This window comes from Panulirus ornatus, chromosome 45 (assembly GCF_036320965.1).
Source record: "Panulirus ornatus isolate Po-2019 chromosome 45, ASM3632096v1, whole genome shotgun sequence".
NCBI classification, from domain to species: domain Eukaryota; kingdom Metazoa; phylum Arthropoda; class Malacostraca; order Decapoda; family Palinuridae; genus Panulirus; species Panulirus ornatus.
In genome coordinates, this window is record NC_092268.1 from 4,028,913 (window position 1) to 4,052,989 (window position 24,077).

Sequence of the window (24,077 nt, forward strand, 5' to 3'; positions counted from 1 at the left end):
GATTCTCATGTCATGACAATTAACCCCAGATTCTCATGTCATGACAATTAACCCCAGATTCTCATGTTATCACAATTAACCCCAGATTCTCATGTCATCTCATTGGTCACTCATGTTTCCTCATTCATGAGGTTTGGCTGTGTTATAATCCCTCTCACTTGTGTGTCTGCCTAGTGTTAGGATGTGTGGTCTCACCCACTCACCCACTCACTCCCACCCTGTGTGCTCCACCCACTCACCCACTCACTCCCACCCTATGTGCTCCACCCACTCACTCACTCACACCCTGTGTGCTCCACCCACTCACTCACACCCTGTGTGCTCCACCCACTCACTCACACCCTGTGTGCTCCACCCACTCACTCACACCCTGTGTGCTCCACCCACCCACTCACACCCTGTGTGCTCCACCCACTCACTCCCACCCTGTGTTGCAGACATAGCCCCGCCCACCACCACGCCCCCGCGTATCATTAACTTCATCGAGACGAACAGCGTGGGTGGGGGACAGGAGACGCCCCTGCCCTCACCAGGTCTCATCTCAGACCTTGGCAACCTGGACGTAACAGACAAGGACGTTTATCGTTTCGGGTCACACGAGGGTTCGGGGAAGGACCCCTGGTACAGCCAGCCGGGGGGTCCTCCAGCGGGGCCCTTCCTCCCCACGTCTGAGGGCGCCTCTCTCCCAGGCATGAGGCCCTGGTTCCCGGAGAACAGCGAGAAGGACACGACCGTCGATACGTCTTCGTCGTCCGCCAACAGTATCGGCATTAGCAGTGGTTGTCGCCACGGGAAGATGCATTCCACTGTTATATTTCTGAGGTCTTTCCTCTCGCTCATACTTGGAGTGGTTTGGTTTCGACCTTAGTCTCCTTCCTTACGCTCTCCTTCACGCCATCTTGGTCCTACTCGCCTCTGGGGCGTCTTAGCAGCCTCACCCACCCACTATTTTCCCTCTTAATGGGTGAAGTAAACTCCTCCCAGTTCGCCCAGCCACTATTTTCCCCCCTTAATGGGTGAAGTAAACTCCTCCCAGTTCGCCCAGCCACTATTTTCCCCCTTAATGGGTGAAGTAAACTCCTTCCAGTTCGCCCACCCACTATTTTCCCCCTTAATGGGTGAAGTAAACTCCTCCCAGTTCGCCCACCCACTATTTTCCCCCTTAATGGGTGAGGTAAACTCCTTCCAGTTCGCCCACCCACTATTTTCTTACCCTCTCTCAAGGGGAGGTGGCGTAAACTCGTCCCACTAATGGCGTGTTGTTTCCTCGTCTTCTTCCTCCTTTATTTGTTACTCCACCTCGCTTAGCGGCCTGCAAGGGCTTCCTACCTCCCTAACACCTCTAATGCAACTTGACCCCATTAATTGCCTTATCATAACCCTTGTATTACAACAGTTGTTATCACCTGTAACCCCGCCACTCCAGCACATTCTACACCACCCAGGTCACCCACACCACTTCTTACTTTGTTCCATTCACCAACAAATATTCCAAACTGAATATATTATCATCGTCCAGCCCACAGAGGGGAATATTCAGTATTCATATCTGTGTCAGGATATTCACTAGACAGGAAACCAATATTTGAATCATGGTAAAAAGAAGAAGACATTGTTATAAAGTCCTTTATGGTTGTTGTCAGCAGCTGTATTAACTATAATAGTTTCTGAAATCCCATACGTCTGTGTCATAAACAAAGACATTTAATTTGCTTTCAATATCTGTATGATCTTGCAAGTTCGCTATATTTAATTATAATTTATATATTCTCCTTCGGTGAAGAACATATACTTAATTCAAAGTTCACTGTATATGATTATATATCTTATATATTCTCCTTCGTTAAAGAACATATACTTTATTCAGTATTTAAAATGTCTTCAGTGATAACATTCTAATATTTTGGTTTAGGGTTGTAATAAAGTAAGAACACAACACTACAATTTAAAAGCAATAATTACAGTAATGGTGATACTAAACCAAACATAACTTCATGGTCCTCACGATACATTATCTTTATAGATCAATTTTCCATTAAATTTTGGCCCCATTTTTTTGAGTTAGAGAGACAAGGGAAGTTTAGACATTTAAAAACCCATTTTTTTCCCCTGGCATACTGGAAGGAAAAGTACACGAGACTATATATACGATTTTATATTATATTTCTCTGGCTCTCGATGATGTATAATCGTTAAGTTAGTGAAGGAATTATCATGATAATCATTGTTGATTTGGTGATGTCACGAGCTAGGAATATATAGATAAAGTAATAAGTCATTTATTCTTTTATAATTTGTTGCCTCATTATCATTATTTCTCTTACAACAGCAATACCCCCCCACACCCCCACCATGCTCAGCTGAAGTCACTACATACAACATGAGTGACGGAACACATCACAACTACCAACCCACAGTTGTAGTAACAACATACAACACGAGTGACAGATTATGACATTAACATTCCACAATGCTTGTAACAATGTAACGGACCGTTACAACATTAACATTTCCAGTAACAGTTCCCAGTATTAGTTACAACACAAAGCTAAAGTAGACGTAACGATTTATAACACTAACCATAACCCATATCATGAAATACAATCAACAACATTTGGAAACAACTCTAAGCGTAAGAGGAGTGAAAGCAATAACCTATTACACTATTAGCAACATACAATCACAATATTACTACAAACGTTAGCCACCTGTAATGTTAACAACAACAAGGAGCTATAACCTAACCTAACAATAATCATTGAACAACATACAAGACTGTATCTGTAGCAAACTATAACATCAGAACTGACCTTCCTATAACATGTCACTAATAACTCATAACCTACTGCTTTAGTAACTCCACAACTGGAAGCTCACAACATCAGTAACAACCCGTAGCAGAAGTAACACCCAGCAACAGTAACAACCCAGTGCAGTATTACCAGTCCATAGTGTTAGTCAATCCAACATAACTAGTAACAAGTTACAACACTTATGATAACCCGAAACAACATAGAACAGTCGTGGTACCAGAGACCACAACATAAATGAACAACCATCAACACTAGTAACAATTACAACTATTATGACAACCTGTTGTTATTTAGAACGGTAGTAACAGTGCACACTGTTAGTAACTGCCGTTAGTAACAACCCACAACACCAGTAACAACCCACAGCGCTGGTAACAATCCACGGTGTGAGTAAGAAACCACAACACAAGCAACAACTCTTAACACCGGTAACAGCCTACAACACCTGTAACAACTTACATCACCAGTAACAACCCACAGTGCAAATAACAACCTACATCACCAGTAAACACCCCACAACACCATTAACAAACTGGAGAATCATTAATAAACAACACCTGTAACAATCCACAACACCTGTAACAACCCACAACACTAGTAACAACCCACAACACCAGTAACAGCCCACAACACCAGTAAAAACCCATAATACCAGAAAAATAATCAACAAGGCTGGAGCCTGCATCATGGAAAGGGAATGTGAGTAATGATTCACAGAACCATTAACATCAAACAACTGTTGTGAAAAAACATACCAGCCACAACTCATAACAGTAATTACAAGTGACAGCTCCGTCATAACATCATGAGAAGCAAATCCACGATAGTAACATCACCACTCACAACCCACAGCAGTATCATCAGTAACAACCTACAACAATTACATTAACAACCTTCAGTAGGATCACTAATAACAACAGCTGTACCAGTAATTAAACTCCTAGTAGCTAACTGTAAGATGACCATTAATAGCTTGCAGCATAATTAGCAAAATGCGATACTGATTACAACACGAGCTCCATCTCCACCAACAACCTCGCTAACTCAGGCACGCCTCCAAGCACTGCATCATGTAGTCCCACATCATGATCAGAAATAATGTTGTAACTCACAACACACACATCACTGCAATAGAACCTAATCTATCCTCTTCCCAGTACGTGTGTTCTGTACATCGTCAGTACTTTGTGCACCATGGTGGTATTGTAAACAGTGCAACATTGAACTTTCTCAAGCAAGGAATGACCACTAATGTGTCGCATTACTTGCTTTGAACTTACTGCTCAGAATGTTTGGTTTACAAAAGATTATTCATATTAAGGAGAAGTTGACGTGTAAATATGGTCACAGGCATGATGCTTTTGCATTTTCATATATTCCTGCTCAGGCACGTTTGTTGACGTAAATCATATGAATTTTCTAAAGACGGAATGCCGTCAATATTTTGTAGTTAGTTCATGGCGAGAGACAGATATGTAGTGGCCTTTTGATGAAATTTACCTTCAGACTCAAACATATTACTTTGCACATCATCAGGCAGTTTCCATCATAATTCCCAAACTTAACAATGTTTGTTGTTCATTGTAAAAAAAAATTCTGAAGATGAAAAAATGATTGGTATCAATTTTCTTAATGTGATGAATAGTGGATTGAACCAAAGGCTATCTAAGAATATCATTTATTGACAATTCCGGGTTGGTTTGCGAAGTGTTACAATTTCTGAATAATGTGGGTATAATGAGTTAGTGGAAACTAAGACAAAAACATCCACACCACCATAATCCCAGTGGGACTCAAACAGGTTAGTGTCTCCTGCAGCCATCATAATTTGGTCAATCCTTTTTTATTGCGAAAGAATTCCACTCCTTATCTGATCAGACCCTCACAAGTCAGTGACATAGACAGATATAGGAGTATAAACCTAACTGTTCTTACACATTCCATCTTCCGAACTAGATGGTGCACAGAACTTCTCTTCTCCTGGACGCAATATACAACTGATGAATAACCCTTGCCTTATTAGATAGTTATTTGGATGTTTGCACATTAAGCTCTAAGAGTAAGTGTTGTGCTACCTATCTTCAGCATATCGTTTCTTATCTGGCTACATTGACTCCCTGTGTCAAGGTTGCCCCCTGTATATATATACAGAGTACCACTACTCATGTTTGAGTGGGATGAAGCATCATTTAACATTAATTTGGTAATGTTGTAGTGGTGCAATTAATCATTGAAAAAGCCTAAATCATCTTAAATTAAAAAAGAGTTTGTTTATATAATGAACAAAAAAGTTTCAGAATATAGTGTAATATAATGGAACTCTGTCAAATATCATGAAATGTCAGAGTTCAGACTCTTAAATGTGTGGTGGCTTCATCAGGAAATTACCATGCTCATCTGAGAACATGGGGGCTTTGCTCCAAAACAGCCACTGTCCCCTCTGAAGGTAGAGTGCCCAGTAGATAAGTAGATTGTAAGTAAACAGTATCTCTCCTTAGACAGGGCAGTGAAGGCTTCCACCCACAAAGTGTAGTGAGGGAAGGATGGGTGGTAGAGTCTGTGCCCACAAGTATCCGATAATTCCTGTGTGGCAGTACCATGACTGCTGTTTTCATTGTTTATTTATCATTTAGACTAGTATGAACCATGTATTATGGCAGGAAATACCTCAAGAGTTCTTCAATGTTGCTCGTTTATTCTCATAGGCTTATTACACAGTGCCAAAAAAAAAAAGACTCCATGACTAGTATATAGATAAACCTTGTTATTGAGCTGTGTGTTTGTAAACAGGAGAATGTGGTATATGTGTAATGAACAGCTGGTTGTCATGATTGGTAATCTCGAACTATATGTCCTGTAGTCTTATATAGTCCTATTTGAGAATGGCACGTGTGATTGAGGGCTGAATCTTATTGTACTAGCTGTTTACTACACACACAATACTTCTCTTCCTTTATAACTTAATTTATTATAGTCGAGTTTCCTTTATATGTAAATACCTGTTTCTTGTGTTATGGAAGATGATCCATCCCTTTGTACGTCACATATCATGTCATTATGTTAAAATGTTGTGATTATTATATTTCACATATTTACAGAAACTAGTCCTAAGTGAGTATATAAAAGATTTGTAAACATTTCATATTGAAGATAGAGGTCCCATTACCAGTGACCACCAACACCTGGGAGGCATGATGTCGGAAACTATGGAAAGCAGGTCAGACAGCTAACCTCAGGGGAGATAATTGTTATCTCAAGGAGACTGTGGTAGAAACTAGGGGTGTGTAATGGCTGATGTGGTATAATATCACTTTATTCAATATTGTTCACTGTCATACTCATGTAAAGCTGTAGGTGTTAGAGTGACCGTGGAACTGCCATTTGGATTGTACTTCACCAAGTCTGTTATTTGGTTATGGCTTCTTTGCTCCCACTAAATAGACTGTACTATATAAAGTTAAGCCCACACACACCATTTGTGTGACTTCCTGAATGGGCTAGACTCAAACAGTCATGCATGACCATTGTGACTCAACTGATGGGTTATATTATTACGAGCTAGGCTTTCGGGCAAGACTTGGTCTACTCCCTAGATGGATTCTAAGATGCCAGTTCAGTTTGACCTCCCAGGTGGGCTGAGCCGTGCCAGGTCAGGCCCCTTTGTGACCTAACATGCTTCATGTCAACTGTTGTCGTTGTTCACATGTTAAGAAAGTAAAAATGTTACATATTGGCTGGTGACTTTCTTTTCCTATACAAAAGTTGGTGAAGTTATGAAGGATATCTTGTAAGATTTCTTCATTTATATTTTCAAATCCAACTTTGACCAGATGAATGAAGTATTCTATGTTATAGAGCCAGCACCTACATCCATTTGGCTAGACCACAGGTCATGTACAGTATGTTGAAGCTGTGTTTATGTCTCATATAGGCAAGGACAGAGAAACTGGGGAGATATAGTTCAGTATTATCTGTGTGGAAGTTGAGACTTGGGTAGGATGGGTCTTGTCAAAATATTTTATACATTTAACTGTTATTTTTACATGAATGAGCCACGTTTGTACACATGTACTCTTTAGCAGTCCTAAACAATGTAATGAAACCTAGTACCATAGACCATGTACTGAAACCAAACCTTGACTGTATCATATAGTTTTTTGACCCCTGTATACCACCACATTAATCCATGAATGTGTAGCATGGCTGGTGGAATGAGCACCTCGCTCCCTACCTCATAATCTTATGTTATAATAGTTGAAGGTAATACACACAGGTTAAGGAGAATGGTAAGTTTCGACCCCCATGACGAATGTGTGAACACATGCGACCACTCAACAGGAAGATGTTATTAGAAACATGTTTGCTCTCTCCTTCTCAAGCAAAATGAATCATATTGAAGATCATCTACTTCATAAGTTATTAAACATCTTCAGTAAAGTTTTCATTTTGAAGAACGGGTAAGTTCTATATTTAATAAAGAAGACAACAAATTGGATCTATTGTACTTTGTATGAATGGATTAAGTTCCCTAGTGGGACTTATTAATTTCAGCAGTGGGAACGAGCCTGATTTAATACAATGAAAGTATGGAGGAAAAAAAAAAGTTTTCTCAAAGCAATTGTACTTAGAGTATTACTTTCTGATAATATATTTACTAATTAATATCTTTTTGCAGCCAGGAATCATACATATGGAAGCTAATTGTGTGTCAAGAACTGTTGTAAAGGGTCCAGATGAGGGTAACATAGACGATAGAATAGCAATATAGAGAAACATAGTAATACACAAAGGTACGAGAGCATAGGTTTGTTCAGTGGTCATTGTGTGAATGTTGGTAGATAGTTGAAATATACTTTTGGTCGTATTTCCCTATCTGTTATTGGACCACAAGAACAATAGGTCCTCGAATTTAGACTACAGAAAGTTTTAAACTTTCTGAAAACATTTGTAAACAAAAACATAAACAAAGTTCTTTAAACTCTGACGTCATCAAGGTAAGGTTTAATAATTACGTAGTCTGTCACAAAAACTACAATGATATGGCCAAACATTTTACTATTTTGCTATATTATTGAACTTCGAGTTACCAGGAATCAGAGATATAAATATGAGAACAAAACCCTCCCTAGTTTGCTATTACTAAACAAACGCGAAATTAAAATGCGTCAACTTTCACGAGTTTTTAAATGGCGACCGTGTTGAGCAAGTTGATCTAAAACTGTGTAACTCACTTGAAATTCCCTTTTATTCAAAGCCCTTGACAAAATGCGAAGTAGAATACGCCGTTCTCGTGCGTAACCACACGTTACGCATGCGTACAATGAACATACGTAGCAGGAAAAGCCTCATGAGACTCAATATTAATGACGAACAAGGGGGCAGGAAAATAATATTGGAACCGCCATGTTCATTCTTGTGGTGGACTTTGAAAGTGTTGAGACGCGTGTCTGGCGGCGTCTTTAAATTTTGGGCTGGGCGGCTCCTGTCGGGCAGCTGGTGAGTATTGAACGACTTCATTAATTCGTATGTCGTTGTCTTCATGCCTTGTGAGTGAATAATAATGAATATGATGTGTATAATGTCCAGGTATCGGCAGGTTACAGCATTAAATTCACATGATGGTAGTTCATAATGGTGGGTTATGGTGGGCATGTGTACACCATGGCTGACACGGGCACTGTCGACCCGAGCTAAGTGCACGACTTCAGTCCAGTCTTACTCAGGATTCCCTCTAACCTTCAAACTTCTCCCCCCCCCTTCAAACTTCTCCCTTCAAACTTCCCACCTTCAAACTTTCCCCATTCAAACTTCCCTCCTTCAAACTTTCCCCCTTCAAACTCCCCTCCTTTACACTCCCCCTTCAAACTCCCCTTATTCAAACTTCCCCCTTCAGACTTCCACCTTCAAACTCCCCCTTCAAACTTCCCCCTTCAAACTTCCCTCCTTCAAACTTCCCCCTTCAAACTTCCCCTCCTTCAAACTCCTCTCTACCCTTCAAACTTCCCCTCCTTCAAACTCCTCTCTACCCTTCAAACTTCCCCTCCTTCAAACTCCTCTCTACCCTTCAAACTTCCCCTCCTTCAAACTCCTCTCTACCCTTCAAACTTCCCCTCCTTCAAACTCCTCTCTACCCTTCAAACTTCCCCTCCTTCAAACTCCTCTCTACCCTTCAAACTCCCCCATTCAAACTACCCCCTTCAAACTCCCCCATTCAAACTACCCCCTTCAAACTCCCCCATTCAAACTACCCCCTTCAAACTCCCTCCTTCAAACTCCCTCCTTCAAACTCCCTCCTTCAACCCCTCCCCTTCACACTCCCCCATACAAACTTCCCACCTTCAAACTTCCCCCTTCAAACTCCCCCCCATTCAAACTTCTCCCCCTTCAAACTTCTCTCTACCCTTCAAACTCCCACGTTCAAACTTCCCCCCATTCAAACTCACCACCCCCTTCAAATTCCCCTCCCTCCCCCCCTTGAATCACGAGCTGTATGAGGGGTTCCTGGGGGCAGTCCCCCCCCCCTTCCCCCCTCCAGAAAAATGTAAATATTTAGGTTGTGTGAAACAACATTGCATCCAGACTGGTAGGGTAGTTGTGACTAGAAAATTAGGTGCTTCCACCTTTAAGGGTCGTTAGCTGTTGGAATTTTCGTGATTTTTTTCAAGTCATGGATTTTATTGAAAATTTCACTATAGATGCTATTATGGTTGCTGAATAAGAATCTTTGATCAAAATATAAAAATTATTCTAATTAGTGAAGTGATTAGCATAAGAACATTGATGTAATTAAAGTGCTAATAACATGGTTAGTATTAGGAAATGTTGAGATTTGATTCAAAATACGTAATCAGCATAAAAAATAACATCTATACACTGAATTTTATTAAAATCTGAAGAATTTGAAAATCTGATGAAAATGCAAGGCTATAGCCTTGGAATTTTCGTGATTTTTTTGAAATCATGGATTTTATTGAAAATTTCAGTATAGATGCTATTATGGCTGCTGAATAATAATCTTTGGTCAAAATTTAAGAATTATTCTAATTAGTGGAGTAATTAGCATACAAACATTGATGTAATTAATTAAAGTGCTAATAACATGGTTAGTATTAGGAAATGTTGAGATTTGATTCAAAATACGTAATCACCATAGAAAATAACATCTATACACAGATTTTTATTAAAATCTGAAGAATTTGATGGAATTTTCGTGATTTTTTTGAAATCATGGATTTTATTGAAAATTTCAGTATAGATGCTATTATGGATGCTGAATAAGAATCTTTGGTCAAAATTTAAAAATTATTCTAATTAGTGGAGTAATTAGCATACGAACATTGATGTAATTAATTAAAGTGCTAATAACATGGTTAGTATTAGGAAATGTTGAGATGTGATTCAAAATACGTAATCACCATAGAAAATAACATCTATACACAGATTTTTATTAAAATCTGAAGAATTTGGAAATCTGATGAAAATGCAAGGCTATAGCCTTGGAATTTTCGTGATTTTTTTGAAGTCATGGATTTTATTGAAAATTTCAGTATAGATGCTATTATGGATGCTGAATAAGAATCTTTGGTCAAAATTTAAAAATTATTCTAATTAGTGGAGTAATTAGCATACGAACATTGATGTAATTAATTAAAGTGCTAATAACATGGTTAGTATTAGGAAATGTTGAGATTTGATTCAAAATACGTAATCACCATAGAAAATAACATCTATACACAGATTTTTATTAAAATCTGAAGAATTTGGAAATCTGATGAAAATGCAAGGCTATAGCCTTGGAATTTTCGTGATTTTTTTGAAGTCATGGATTTTATTGAAAATTTCAGTATAGATGCTATTATGGATGCTGAATAAGAATCTTTGGTCAAAATTTAAAAATTATTCTAATTAGTGGAGTAATTAGTATACGAACATTGATGTAATTAATTAAAGTCCTAATAACATGGTTAGTATTAGGAAATGTGGAGTTTTGATTCAAAATACGTAATCACCATAGAAAATAACATCTATTTACAGATTTTTATTAAAATCTGAAGAATTTGAAAATCTGATGAAAATGCAAGCTATAGCCTTGGAATTTTCGTGATTTTTTTGAAGTCATGGATTTTATTGAAAATTTCAGTATAGATGCTATTATGGATGCTGAATAAGAATCTTTGGTCAAAATTTAAAAATTATTCTAATTAGTGGAGTAATTAGCATACGAACATTGATGTAATTAATTAAAGTGCTAATAACATGGTTAGTATTAGGAAATGTTGAGATTTGATTCAAAATACGTAATCACCATAGAAAATAACATCTATACACAGATTTTTATTAAAATCTGAAGAATTTGGAAATCTGATGAAAATGCAAGGCTATAGCCTTGGAATTTTCGTGATTTTTTTGAAGTCATGGATTTTATTGAAAATTTCATTATAGATGCTATTATGGATGCTGAATAAGAATCTTTGGTCAAAATTTAAAAATTATTCTAATTAGTGGAGTAATTAGTATACGAACATTGATGTAATTAATTAAAGTCCTAATAACATGGTTAGTATTAGGAAATGTGGAGTTTTGATTCAAAATACGTAATCACCATAGAAAATAACATCTATTTACAGATTTTTATTAAAATCTGAAGAATTTGAAAATCTGATGAAAATGCAAGGGCCTTGGCATTTTCGTGATTTTTTTGAATCATGGATTTTATTGAAAATTTCAGTATAGATGCTATTATGGATGCTGAATAAGAATCTTTGGTCAAAATTTAAAAATTATTCCAATTAGTGGAGTAATTAGCATACGAACATTGATGTAATTAATTAAAGTGCTAATAACATGGTTAGTATTAGGAAATGTTGAGATGTGATTCAAAATACGTAATCACCATAGAAAATAACATCTATACACAGATTTTTATTAAAATCTGAAGAATTTGAAAATCTGATGAAAATGCAAGGCTATAGCCTTGGAATTTTCGTGATTTTTTTGAAGTCATGGATTTTATTGAAAATTTCAGTATAGATGCTATTATGGATGCTGAATAAGAATCTTTGGTCAAAATTTAAAAATTATTCTAATTAGTGGAGTAATTAGCATACGAACATTGATGTAATTAATTAAAGTGCTAATAACATGGTTAGTATTAGGAAATGTTGAGATTTGATTCAAAATACGTAATCACCATAGAAAATAACATCTATACACAGATTTTTATTAAAATCTGAAGAATTTGGAAATCTGATGAAAATGCAAGGCTATAGCCTTGGAATTTTCGTGATTTTTTTGAAATCATGGATTTTATTGAAAATTTCAGTATAGATGCTATTTTGGATGCTGAATAAGAATCTTTGGTCAGAATTTAAAAATTATTGTAATTAGTGGAGTAATTAGCATACGAACATTGATGTAATTAATTAAAGTGCCTAATAACATGGTTAATTTTAGGAAATGTGCAGTTTTGATTCAAAATACGTAATCAGCATAGAAAGTAACATCTATACACAGATTTTTTTTAAAATCTGAAGAATTTGAAAATCTGATGAAAATGCAAGGCTATAGCCTTGGAATTTTCGTGATTTTTTTGAAATCATGGATTTTATTGAAATTTTCAGTATAGATGCTATTATGGATGCTGAATAAGAATCTTTGGTCAAAATTTAAGAATTATTCTAATTAGTGGAGTAATTAGCATACGAACATTGATGTAATTAAAGTGCTAATAACATGGTTAGTATTAGGAAATGTTGAGATTTGATTCAAAATACGTAATCAGCATAGAAAATAACATCTATACACAGATTTTCATTAAAATCTGAAGAATTTGGAAATCTGATGAAAATGCAAGGCTATAGCCTTGGAATTTTCGTGATTTTTTTGAAATCATGGATTTTATTGAAAATTTCAGTATAGATGCTATTATGGATGCTGAATAAGAATCTTTGGTCAAAATTTAAAAATTATTCTAATTAGTGGAGTAATTAGCATACGAACATTGATGTAATTAATTAAAGTCCTAATAACATGGTTAGTATTAGGAAATGTTGAGATTTGATTCAAATACGTAATCACCATAGAAAATAACATCTATACACAGATTTTCATTAAAATCTGAAGAATTTGGAAATCTGATGAAAATGCAAGGCTATAGCCTTGGAATTTTCGTGATTTTTTTGAAGTCATGGATTTTATTGAAAATTTCAGTATAGATGCTATTATGGATGCTGAATAAGAATCTTTGGTCAAAATTTAAAAATTATTCTAATTAGTGGAGTAATTAGCATACGAACATTGATGTAATTAATTAAAGTGCTAATAACATGGTTAGTATTAGGAAATGTTGAGATTTGATTCAAAATACGTAATCACCATAGAAAATAACATCTATACACAGATTTTTATTAAAATCTGAAGAATTTGGAAATCTGATGAAAATGCAAGGCTATAGCCTTGGAATTTTCGTGATTTTTTTGAAGTCATGGATTTTATTGAAAATTTCAGTATAGATGCTATTATGGATGCTGAATAAGAATCTTTGGTCAAAATTTAAGAATTATTCTAATTAGTGGAGTAATTAGCATACGAACATTGATGTAATTAATTAAAGTGCTAATAACATGGTTAGTATTAGGAAATGTTGAGATTTGATTCAAAATACGTAATCACCATAGAAAATAACATCTATACACAGATTTTCATTAAAATCTGAAGAATTTGGAAATCTGATGAAAATGCAAGGCTATAGCCTTGGAATTTTCGTGATTTTTTTGAAATCATGGATTTTATTGAAAATTTCAGTATAGATGCTATTATGGATGCTGAATAAGAATCTTTGGTCAAAATTTAAAAATTATTCTAATTAGTGGAGTAATTAGCATACGAACATTGATGTAATTAATTAAAGTGCTAATAACATGGTTAGTATTAGGAAATGTTGAGATGTGATTCAAAATACGTAATCACCATAGAAAATAACATCTATACACAGATTTTTATTAAAATCTGAAGAATTTGAAAATCTGATGAAAATGCAAGGCTATAGCCTTGGAATTTTCGTGATTTTTTTGAAATCATGGATTTTATTGAAAATTTCAGTATAGATGCTATTATGGATGCTGAATAAGAATCTTTGGTCAAAATTTAAAAATTATTCTAATTAGTGGAGTAATTAGTATACGAACATTGATGTAATTAATTAAAGTCCTAATAACATGGTTAGTATTAGGAAATGTGGAGTTTTGATTCAAAATACGTAATCACCATAGAAAATAACATCTATTTACAGATTTTTATTAAAATCTGAAGAATTTGAAAATCTGATGAAAATGCAAGGCTATAGCCTTGGAATTTTCGTGATTTTTTTGAAATCATGGATTTTATTGAAAATTTCAGTATAGATGCTATTTTGGATGCTGAATAAGAATCTTTGGTCAGAATTTAAAAATTATTGTAATTAGTGGAGTAATTAGCATACGAACATTGATGTAATTAATTAAAGTGCTAATAACATGGTTAGTTTTAGGAAATGTGCAGTTTTGATTCAAAATACGTAATCAGCATAGAAAATAACATCTATACACAGATTTTTTTAAAATCTGAAGAATTTGAAAATCTGATGAAAATGCAAGGCTATAGCCTTGGAATTTTCGTGATTTTTTTGAAATCATGGATTTTATTGAAATTTTCAGTATAGATGCTATTATGGATGCTGAATAAGAATCTTTGGTCAAAATATAAGAATTATTCTAATTAATGGAGTAATTAGCATACGAACATTGATGTAATTAAAGTGCTAATAACATGGTTAGTATTAGGAAATGTTGAGATTTGATTGAAAATACGTAATCAGGATAGAAAATAACATCGATACACAGATTTTCATTAAAATCTGAAGAATTTGGAAATCTGATGAAAATGCAAGGCTATAGCCTTGGAATTTTCGTGATTTTTTTGAAATCATGGATTTTATTGAAAATTTCAGTATAGATGCTATTATGGATGCTGAATAATAATCTTTGGTCAAAATTTAAGAATTATTCTAATTAGTGGAGTAATTAGCATACAAACATTGATGTAATTAATTAAAGTGCTAATAACATGGTTAGTATTAGGAAATGTTGAGATGTGATTCAAAATACGTAATCACCATAGAAAATAACATCTATACACAGATTTTTATTAAAATCTGAAGAATTTGAAAATCTGTTGAAAATGCAAGGCTATAGCCTTGGAATTTTCGTGATTTTTTTGAAATCATGGATTTTATTGAAAATTTCAGTATATATGCTATTATGGATGCTGAATAAGAATCTTTGGTCGAAATCTAAAAATTATTCTAATTAGTGGAGTAATTAGCATACAAACATTGATGTAATTAATTAAAGTGCTAATAACATGGTTAGTATTAGGAAATGTTGAGATTTGATTCCAAATACGTAATCAGCATACAAAATAACATATATACACAGATTTTCATTAAAATCTGAAGATTTTGGAAATCTGATCAAAATGCAAGGCTATAGCCTTGGAATTTTCGTGATTTTTTTGAAGTCATGGATTTTATTGAAAATTTCATTATAGATGCTATTATGGATGCTGAATAAGAATCTTTGGTCAAAATTTAAAAATTATTCTAATTAGTGGAGTAATTAGTATACGAACATTGATGTAATTAATTAAAGTCCTAATAACATGGTTAGTATTAGGAAATGTGGAGTTTTGATTCAAAATACGTAATCACCATAGAAAATAACATCTATTTACAGATTTTTATTAAAATCTGAAGAATTTGAAAATCTGATGAAAATGCAAGGCTATAGCCTTGGAATTTTCGTGATTTTTTTGAAGTCATGGATTTTATTGAAAATTTCAGTATAGATGCTATTATGGATGCTGAATAAGAATCTTTGGTCAAAATTTAAAAATTATTCTAATTAGTGGAGTAATTAGCATACGAACATTGATGTAATTAATTAAAGTGCTAATAACATGGTTAGTATTAGGAAATGTTGAGATGTGATTCAAAATACGTAATCAGCATAGAAAATAACATCTATACACAGATTTTTATTAAAATCTGAAGAATTTGGAAATCTGATGAAAATGCAAGGCTATAGCCTTGGAATTTTCGTGATTTTTTTGAAGTCATGGATTTTATTGAAAATTTCAGTATAGATGCTATTATGGATGCTGAATAAGAATCTTTGGTCAAAATTTAAAAATTATTCTAATTAGTGGAGTAATTAGCATACGAACATTGATGTAATTAAAGTGCTAATAACATGGTTAGTATTAGGAAATGTTGAGATTTGATTCAAAATACGTAATCAGCATAGAAAATAACATCTATACACAGATTTTTATTAAAATCTGAAGAATTTGGAAATCTGATGAAAATGCAAGGCTATAGCCTTGGAATTTTCGTGATTTTTTTGAAATCATGGATTTTATTGAAAATTTCAGTATAGATGCTATTATGGATGCTGAATAAGAATCTTTGGTCAAAATTTAAAAATTATTCTAATTAGTGGAGTAATTAGCATACGAACATTGATGTAATTAATTAAAGTGCTAATAACATGGTTAGTATTAGGAAATGTTGAGATTTGATTCAAAATACGTAATCAGCATAGAAAATAACATCTATACACAGATTTTTATTAAAATCTGAAGAATTTGAAAATCTGATGAAAATGCAAGGCTATAGCCTTGGAATTTTCGTGATTTTTTTGAAATCATGGATTTTATTGAAAATTTCAGTATAGATGCTATTATGGATGCTGAATAAGAATCTTTGGTCAAAATTTAAAAATTATTCTAATTAGTGGAGTAATTAGCATACGAACATTGATGTAATTAATTAAAGTGCTAATAACATGGTTAGTAAAATTAAATGTGGAGTTTTGATTCAAAATACGTAATCACCATAGAAAATAACATCTATACACAGATTTTTATTAAAATCTGAAGAATTTGAAAATCTGATGAAAATGCAAGGCCAATACCACATAGTGTCCTCAAACATCTCATTTCCAGCACATCCATCCTCCTGCGCACAACTCTATCCACAGCCCACGCCTCGCAACCATACAACATTGTTGGAACCACTATTCCTTCAAACATACCCATTTTTGCTTTCCGAGATAATGTTCTCGACTTCCACACATTCTACAATTGTCCCAGAATTTTCACCCCCTCCCCCACCCTATGATATATATATATATATATATATATGTATATATATATATATATATATATATATATATATATATATATATATATATATATATATATATATTCGTTTCATACTATTCACCATTTCCCGCGTTAGCGACGTAGCGTTAAGAACAAAGGACTGGGCTTTTGAGGGAATATCCTCACCTGGCCCCCTTCTCTCTTTCTTCTTTTGGAAATTTAGAAAAAAAGAGAGGGGAGTATTTCCAGCCACCCGCTCCCTCCCCTTTTAGTCGCTTTCTACGACACGCAGGGTATACGTGGGAAGTAATTTCTCCCCCCTATCCCCAGGAATATATATATATATATATATATATATATATATATATATATATATATATATATATATATATATATTTATATTAATTATCGCTAGGGATAGGGGATTAAGAATACTTCCCACGTATTCCCTGCGTGTCGTAGAAGGCGACTAAAAGGGGAGGGAGCGGGGGGCTGGAAATCCTCCCCTCTCGTGTTTTTTTTTTTTAATTTTCCAAAAGAAGGAACAGAGAAGGGGGCCAGGTGAGGATATTCCAAAAAAAGGCCCAGTTCTCTGTTCCTAACGCTACCTCGCTAACGTGGGAAATGGCGAATAGTTTAAAAGAAAAGTGTATATATATATATATATATATATATATATATATATATATATATATATATATATATATATATATACATATATATGGGGCCTTTGTTGTCTTCGTAGCGCTAACTCGCGCACATGCGGGGGGAGAGGGTTGTTATTTCATGTGTGGTGAGGTGGCGATGGGAATGAATAAAGGCAGACAGTACGAATTATGTACATGTGTATATGACTGTGTGTGTATATATATATGTATACGTTGACATGTATAGGTATGTTTCTTTGCGTGTGTGGACGTGTATGTATATACATGTGTATGTGGGTGGGTTGGGCTATTCTTTCGTCTGTTTCCTTGCGCTACCTCACTAACGTGGGAGACCGACCATGTATAATAAATAAATATATATATATATGTACATTTTCATACCTACTTGATTTCATCCAATCCTGGTGCTAAACCGCACCACAGGAAAGAGGATCACCATCCCCTGCGTGAACAAAGTAGCGTCATAAAATGGATGAAGCTACATCCACTGTCTAGCTGCCATTTAAAACACCGAATCCCTAGCTCCTTATCGTCATCCATGCTTCATAGTACTTTCCATGGTCTACTCCAGACGTTTCAAATGCCGTGTGTGTATGTGTGTGTGAGAGAGAGAGAGAGAGAGAAAGAGAGCTTCTTTCATGAATATTGATACAGTAGCACTGAAGGGATCACTTAACATGGAAAATTTGCTTCATGTTAAGGAATAACAGGATTATTCATTCATCAGTTTCAATACAAAACTTGGGATGATTTTTGGTCCTTTTCAGGTTGATATTGTTGTATACATTTTTGAGTTACTGTGCAGAATATTTTAAGAAATATTCTGCCATGGAGACAGCTTTTGACATGGCATATGAAAATAAAAAATTATGGGTGCAGAGATGATTAATGATACTTGCACATAGTGAGTTTGGATATTGAAAGACATCTCTACTAACAGCCATTTACTATACTCTCAACACACAAATGTAGAGCTCTTTACACCTAAAAAGCCAGTGAAAGGACAGTAAGGGAAACAAGTACGTTGGGCCACAGTCTAGAAATGCTTATAGTCGGATCATTCTTGTTTAGCAATATTTAGTCATACTGACGAACTGTCTAACCAAGTCATTAAATGGTGTTTTACAATGCCCATTGCTTATGTTAAATAGTAAAAATATCTTTCACTGAAATCTACTGGCACATACACATCACTGAACAATCAACTTCATTAAAATCATCATAGAACAAAACTGTATTACCTACTAACATTGGTATTCAACAAGTGGATTCATTTTCTGGTGAGACAAAAGGCATTTTGTTTTCAAGGTTATTAAGCTATAAGATACTTTAATTCCCTTACAACAAGCACATCCTCAATGAATATTTGTCAGTTTTTCACATATATATATTTATACATCACCCAATACTAGATTTTATCACAAACTTAGTATTTCTGTTTCTCGGTGATGCTACCATTAATGTTGATGGTTATCAAAAATTTATTTTAACAGTCTAAAGATACCAACTCATTTTCAAGTTACACTGTTTGGAGGAGATATGTGTAATATACTGAAAGCATTAACTTGTAATATCACACGAGTTTTTTCATTGGACAGTATTAATAGTACAATTATAATGGAAAAGTTTGTACATGGATAGAAACAAGAAATTATACTTTCTTTTACCATGAAGCAGGTATGCATGCTACAGACATCTATCTGCTTTAGTTAATTATGAATATGCAAAGATAAATATCTCAAATAATAAAGGCAGCTTAAATACCACAAGCCTTTTATCCTACCAACAAAACGAAACCAATTTATTCTTAATTTTGTGCATTTTTCTATACCACCTTGAGACAATACACGGGACAAAAGGAATTTGAGCAGGTTGATACTTACTGCAAAGTCAGTGTAAAAACCGACATCCCTTACAAAAAAGCATCATCCTGATCTTCATCTTTGTTGAGACTGCAAAGCTATGACGTCTTTCAAATCTGCAGTATGAATTCATGGTGCTATGGTTGGAAAAGGAGTGGTATTAATCCTATTGAAGATTGGTGTGAAGACTTAAACAAGGTAATGATAATGAAGTAAATTCATCAACAACTTAATTTATATCACAGTAGCATTTATATGTACATTATATATATATATATATATATATATATATATATATATATATATATATATATATATATATGTGTGTGTGTGTGTATATAAATTTATTTCAAATTAGCCCACAACCCTTTCCCCATGGGAACCTGTAGTCAGAGCTGCACTACACTTTGTAGTAGGGAGATGCTGGACTCCCTTAATGTATAATATATATATATATATATATATATATATATATATATATATATATATATATATATATATATATATATATATATATATAAATTTATATATATATATATATATATATATATATATATATATATATATATATATATATATATATATATATATATATATATAATGTGAATAAGAGCAAGGTTATTAGGTACAGTAGGGTTGAGGGTCAAGTCAATTGGGAGGTAAGTTTGAATGGAGAAAAACTGGAGGAAGTAAAGTGTTTTAGATATCTGGGAGTGGATCTGGCAGCGGATGGAACCATGGAAGCGGAAGTGGATCATAGGGTGGGGGAGGGGGTGAAAATCCTGGGAGCCTTGAAGAATGTGTGGAAGTCGAGAACATTATCTCGGAAAGCAAAAATGGGTATGTTTGAAGGAATAGTGGTTCCAACAATGTTGTATGGTTGCGAGGCGTGGGCTATGGATAGAGTTGTGCGCAGGAGGATGGATGTGCTGGAAATGAGATGTTTGAGGACAATGTGTGGTGTGAGGTGGTTTGATCGAGTAAGTAACGTAAGGGTAAGAGAGATGTGTGGAAATAAAAAGAGCGTGGTTGAGAGAGCAGAAGAGGGTGTTTTGAAATGGTTTGGGCACATGGAGAGAATGAGTGAGGAAAGATTGACCAAGAGGATATATGTGTCGGAGGTGAACGAATGTGGCCTTTGTTGTCTTTTCCCAGCGCTACCTTGCACACATGCGAGGGGAGGGGGTTGTTATATAAATACATATTCGCCATTTCCCACATTAGTGAGGTAGCATTAAGAGCAGAGGACTAAGCCTTAGAGGAAATCTCCTGAGTTGACCCCCTTCTCTGTTCCTTCTTTTGGAAAATCAAAAGCAAAAGGGGAGGATTTCCAGCTCCCACTCCCTCCCCTTTTCGTTGTCTTCTATGACAAGCAGGGAATACGTGGGTGGGTGGGTTGGGCAATTCTTTTGTCTGTTTCCTTGAGCTACCTTGCTAACGCAGGAGACAGCGACAAAGTATAATAAAAAAGATATATAATACACACACACTTGTATTCTTGATCGCAGTTTTTCCTCCTTTTGAATAAGCAACTCCGCTTAATTACTTCTCACATTCACATTTCCACTTTTACATCCATCTCTTTCCTTTTTCACCTTCTCCCATTACACTTTCTTATCTTCCCAAAATTTTTCAATCCACTTTCTTTGCTTTCCTTAACATTCTTCTTACACATATCATATCCCCCCCTCCATTTCTTCCAAGCAATCTACCATATGCCTCTTTCTTTTCCATCCATCATGAATTGCCCTTTTTAATCCTATATCTCATGATGTATCCAACTACTAATTCCACAACCTTTAATAGTATTTCTCTAAAATTTTGAACACTTCATTCATACGACTCTATCCCTACATTCACTGCATTTCTATCTAAATTTTCAGTTACCTTCCTTTCAGACTACTGCTTGTATTTTTTCTGATTCATCTTCTCACTTGCCAACACTTTTACCTCCATTCTTCCATACATAATACCTCCACTTCTCCCTGATCCTCATCCCCACAAGGATCAGTACCTAAAAAATCCTCGCACAACTTTAGCATCCAGTACAGCCTTGCTCCATCTTTCATCCACTGCCACTTAGTAAATCAAAGCCTTTTACTCTTCTCTTCCATCAATCCTCATCTATGTATACCTGAGGATCATCTTGTGCTGAAAAAAGTCGTTTGCAAAGAATAAAGCCATCTCAGCACAGATATCCACAACTTTCATTCTCATTTAATCCAGGCACTCCCCATTTAGCAACTATATCAACAATTTCATTACATCCCAATTTCACATTCATATCACTCATTATGACCATGTTTCTCCCATTCCCAACACCGTCTATACAGTCATTCAAATTTTTCCAGCTTACCTCGTACAGTCTTCATATTGACTTGTATAGGCTTCGTATTCAGAGGTGCATATACACTTACCCATACATACTTCACAATTCCAATCTTTCCTTTCACCCACACTATTCTTGATCCATTCCATCCATGCTATGTATCACCCTCCCACATTCTCAGTGATAGCAGATTTGCATATCCTTCTTTCCCTTTTCCCAGAATATGTGAGAAATGGATAGATTTGTTTGTGGCATTTATGGATATAGAAAAAGCATATGATAGGGTTGAAAGAGATGCCATGTGGAAGGTCTTAAGAATATATCATGTGGGGTGAAAGCTGCTAGAAGCAGAGAAGTTTTTATCACCGGAGGGATGTGGCAGGGATGTGTGATGTCAGCATGATTGTTTAATTTCTTTATGGATGGGGAAGTGCTAGAGGTAAGTGCAAGAATCTTGGAGAGAGGGGCAAGTACGCAGCCTGTAGGGGATGAGAGGGCCTGGGAAGTGATTCACTTGTGGTTTGCAGAAGTTGGTGACTGTGCTTGGAAGGGTGTATGAAAAGAGCAAGTTGTATGAAAAGACAAGTTGAGAGTAAATGTAAATAAAAGCAAGGTTCAACAGGGTTGAAGGACAGGTTTGCTAAGGTGAGTCTGAATGAAGGAAACTTGGAGGAAGTGAAATGTTTTAGATACCTAAGAGTGGATATGACAGCAAATGGAACCATGTAAGTGGAAGCGAGTCATAGGTTAGGTGAAGAAGCAAAGGTTTTGGGAGCGCTGAAGAATGTGTGGAAAGAGAGTTCATTACCTGGAAGGGCAAAATGAGTATGTGTGAAGGTATAATAGTTCCATTATTATATGGATGTGATGGATGGGCTGTTTGGAGAGGGGGTGTGTTGGAAATAAAAAGTCAGAGGACAGTATATGGTGTAAGGAGGTTTGATCAAGTAAGTAATGAAAGGGTAAGAGATATGTGTGGTAATAAAAAGTATGTGGTTGAGAAAGCTGAAGAGGGTGTGTTGAAATGGGCTGAACATATATAGACTGTGTGAGGAAAGGTTGGCAAAGAGGATATATGTGTCAGAGGTAGAGGGAACAAGGGAAAAGGAGAGACCCAATTGGAGATGGAGGGATGGATTAAAAAAAAGATTTTGAATAACTGGGGTCTGAACAGGCAGGAGAATGAAAGATGTGCATGGGAGTAAATTGGAATGATGTGGTACATGGACTGAACCAGGGTATGTGAAGCATCCAGAGTAAATCATGGAAAAGTCTGTGTGGCCTGGTTGTGGACAAGGAGCTGTGGTTTCAGTGCATTACACATGACAGCTTGAGAATTGATGTGAACAGATGTAGCCTTTCTTCATCTGTTCGTGGTGCTACCTCACTCACATGGGAAACGGCCTTCAAGTACAAAAGAAAAAAGAAAAAGAAAGATAAGTATGCTTGATGCTTTAGTGATCCTAAGAACATTGCTCGTATGATGTGAGTCTTGGGCCTTAAATGCCAAAGATAAGAGGAAGAAGGTGGAATTTTTGTCAAGTGAAATACCTAAGGATAACATGTGGGTGAAGTATAGTTTCATAATGTACGGAATGACAGAGGAATCACAATGTGACTAATAAGCGGATGTATGTATGTCAGAAATGAAGGGAGCAAGTGTGGAGTGGAGGTTTAGCTAACTGAACATTTCAAAGGATGAAAAGCACATAATGGATAGAATAAACTGGATCACCATTGTACAAAGAGAGTAATGTGCTATTAAAGATGAACCAGGGAATGTAAAGTGGGTTGTAGATACAGAGCTGTGGTTTTGGCACATTGCACTTGACAGCTAGAGAAAGGATGTGAGCAAATGCAGCCTTTCTTCGCCTATTTCTAGAACTATCTCGCTAATGTGTAAAACAGCAATCAAGTATGAAAAATATATATCTTTTTATATTTGTATTTGTTCACCATTTCCTTATCAACAAGGTGGTGCCCAGGAATAGAAAAAGAAAGGCTATATTCTCAAGCTGTCATGTGTTTGTTATTTCTTGCATGAGCAAGGTAGCATCAAGAACACATGACTGAGCCTAAAGAGTAAAAAAAAAATCCTCACTTGGCTCCTTCATCTGTCCCTCATTTTGGACAGTAATACAAGGAAGAGGGAGGATTTCCAGCCCTCTACTCCTGCCTCTCTTTGTAGCCTTCTTCTACAACAGGC

General features: G+C 35.4%; 1 protein-coding gene across 2 annotated transcripts in view; it reads left to right on the top strand.

Annotated features, from left to right (window-relative positions):
- Window positions 1-4,394, top strand: part of LOC139762836 (lachesin-like) — a 217,368-nt gene extending 212,974 nt beyond the window's left edge. For both annotated transcript variants that reach the window (XM_071687990.1, XM_071687991.1), the window contains one exon: window positions 438-4,394. In XM_071687990.1, coding sequence (XP_071544091.1) covers window positions 438-868 — 431 coding nt within the window. In that variant the 3' untranslated portion in view covers window positions 869-4,394. The remainder of the gene's footprint in view (window positions 1-437) is intronic.
- The last annotated feature ends 19,683 nt before the right edge of the window (window positions 4,395-24,077 follow it).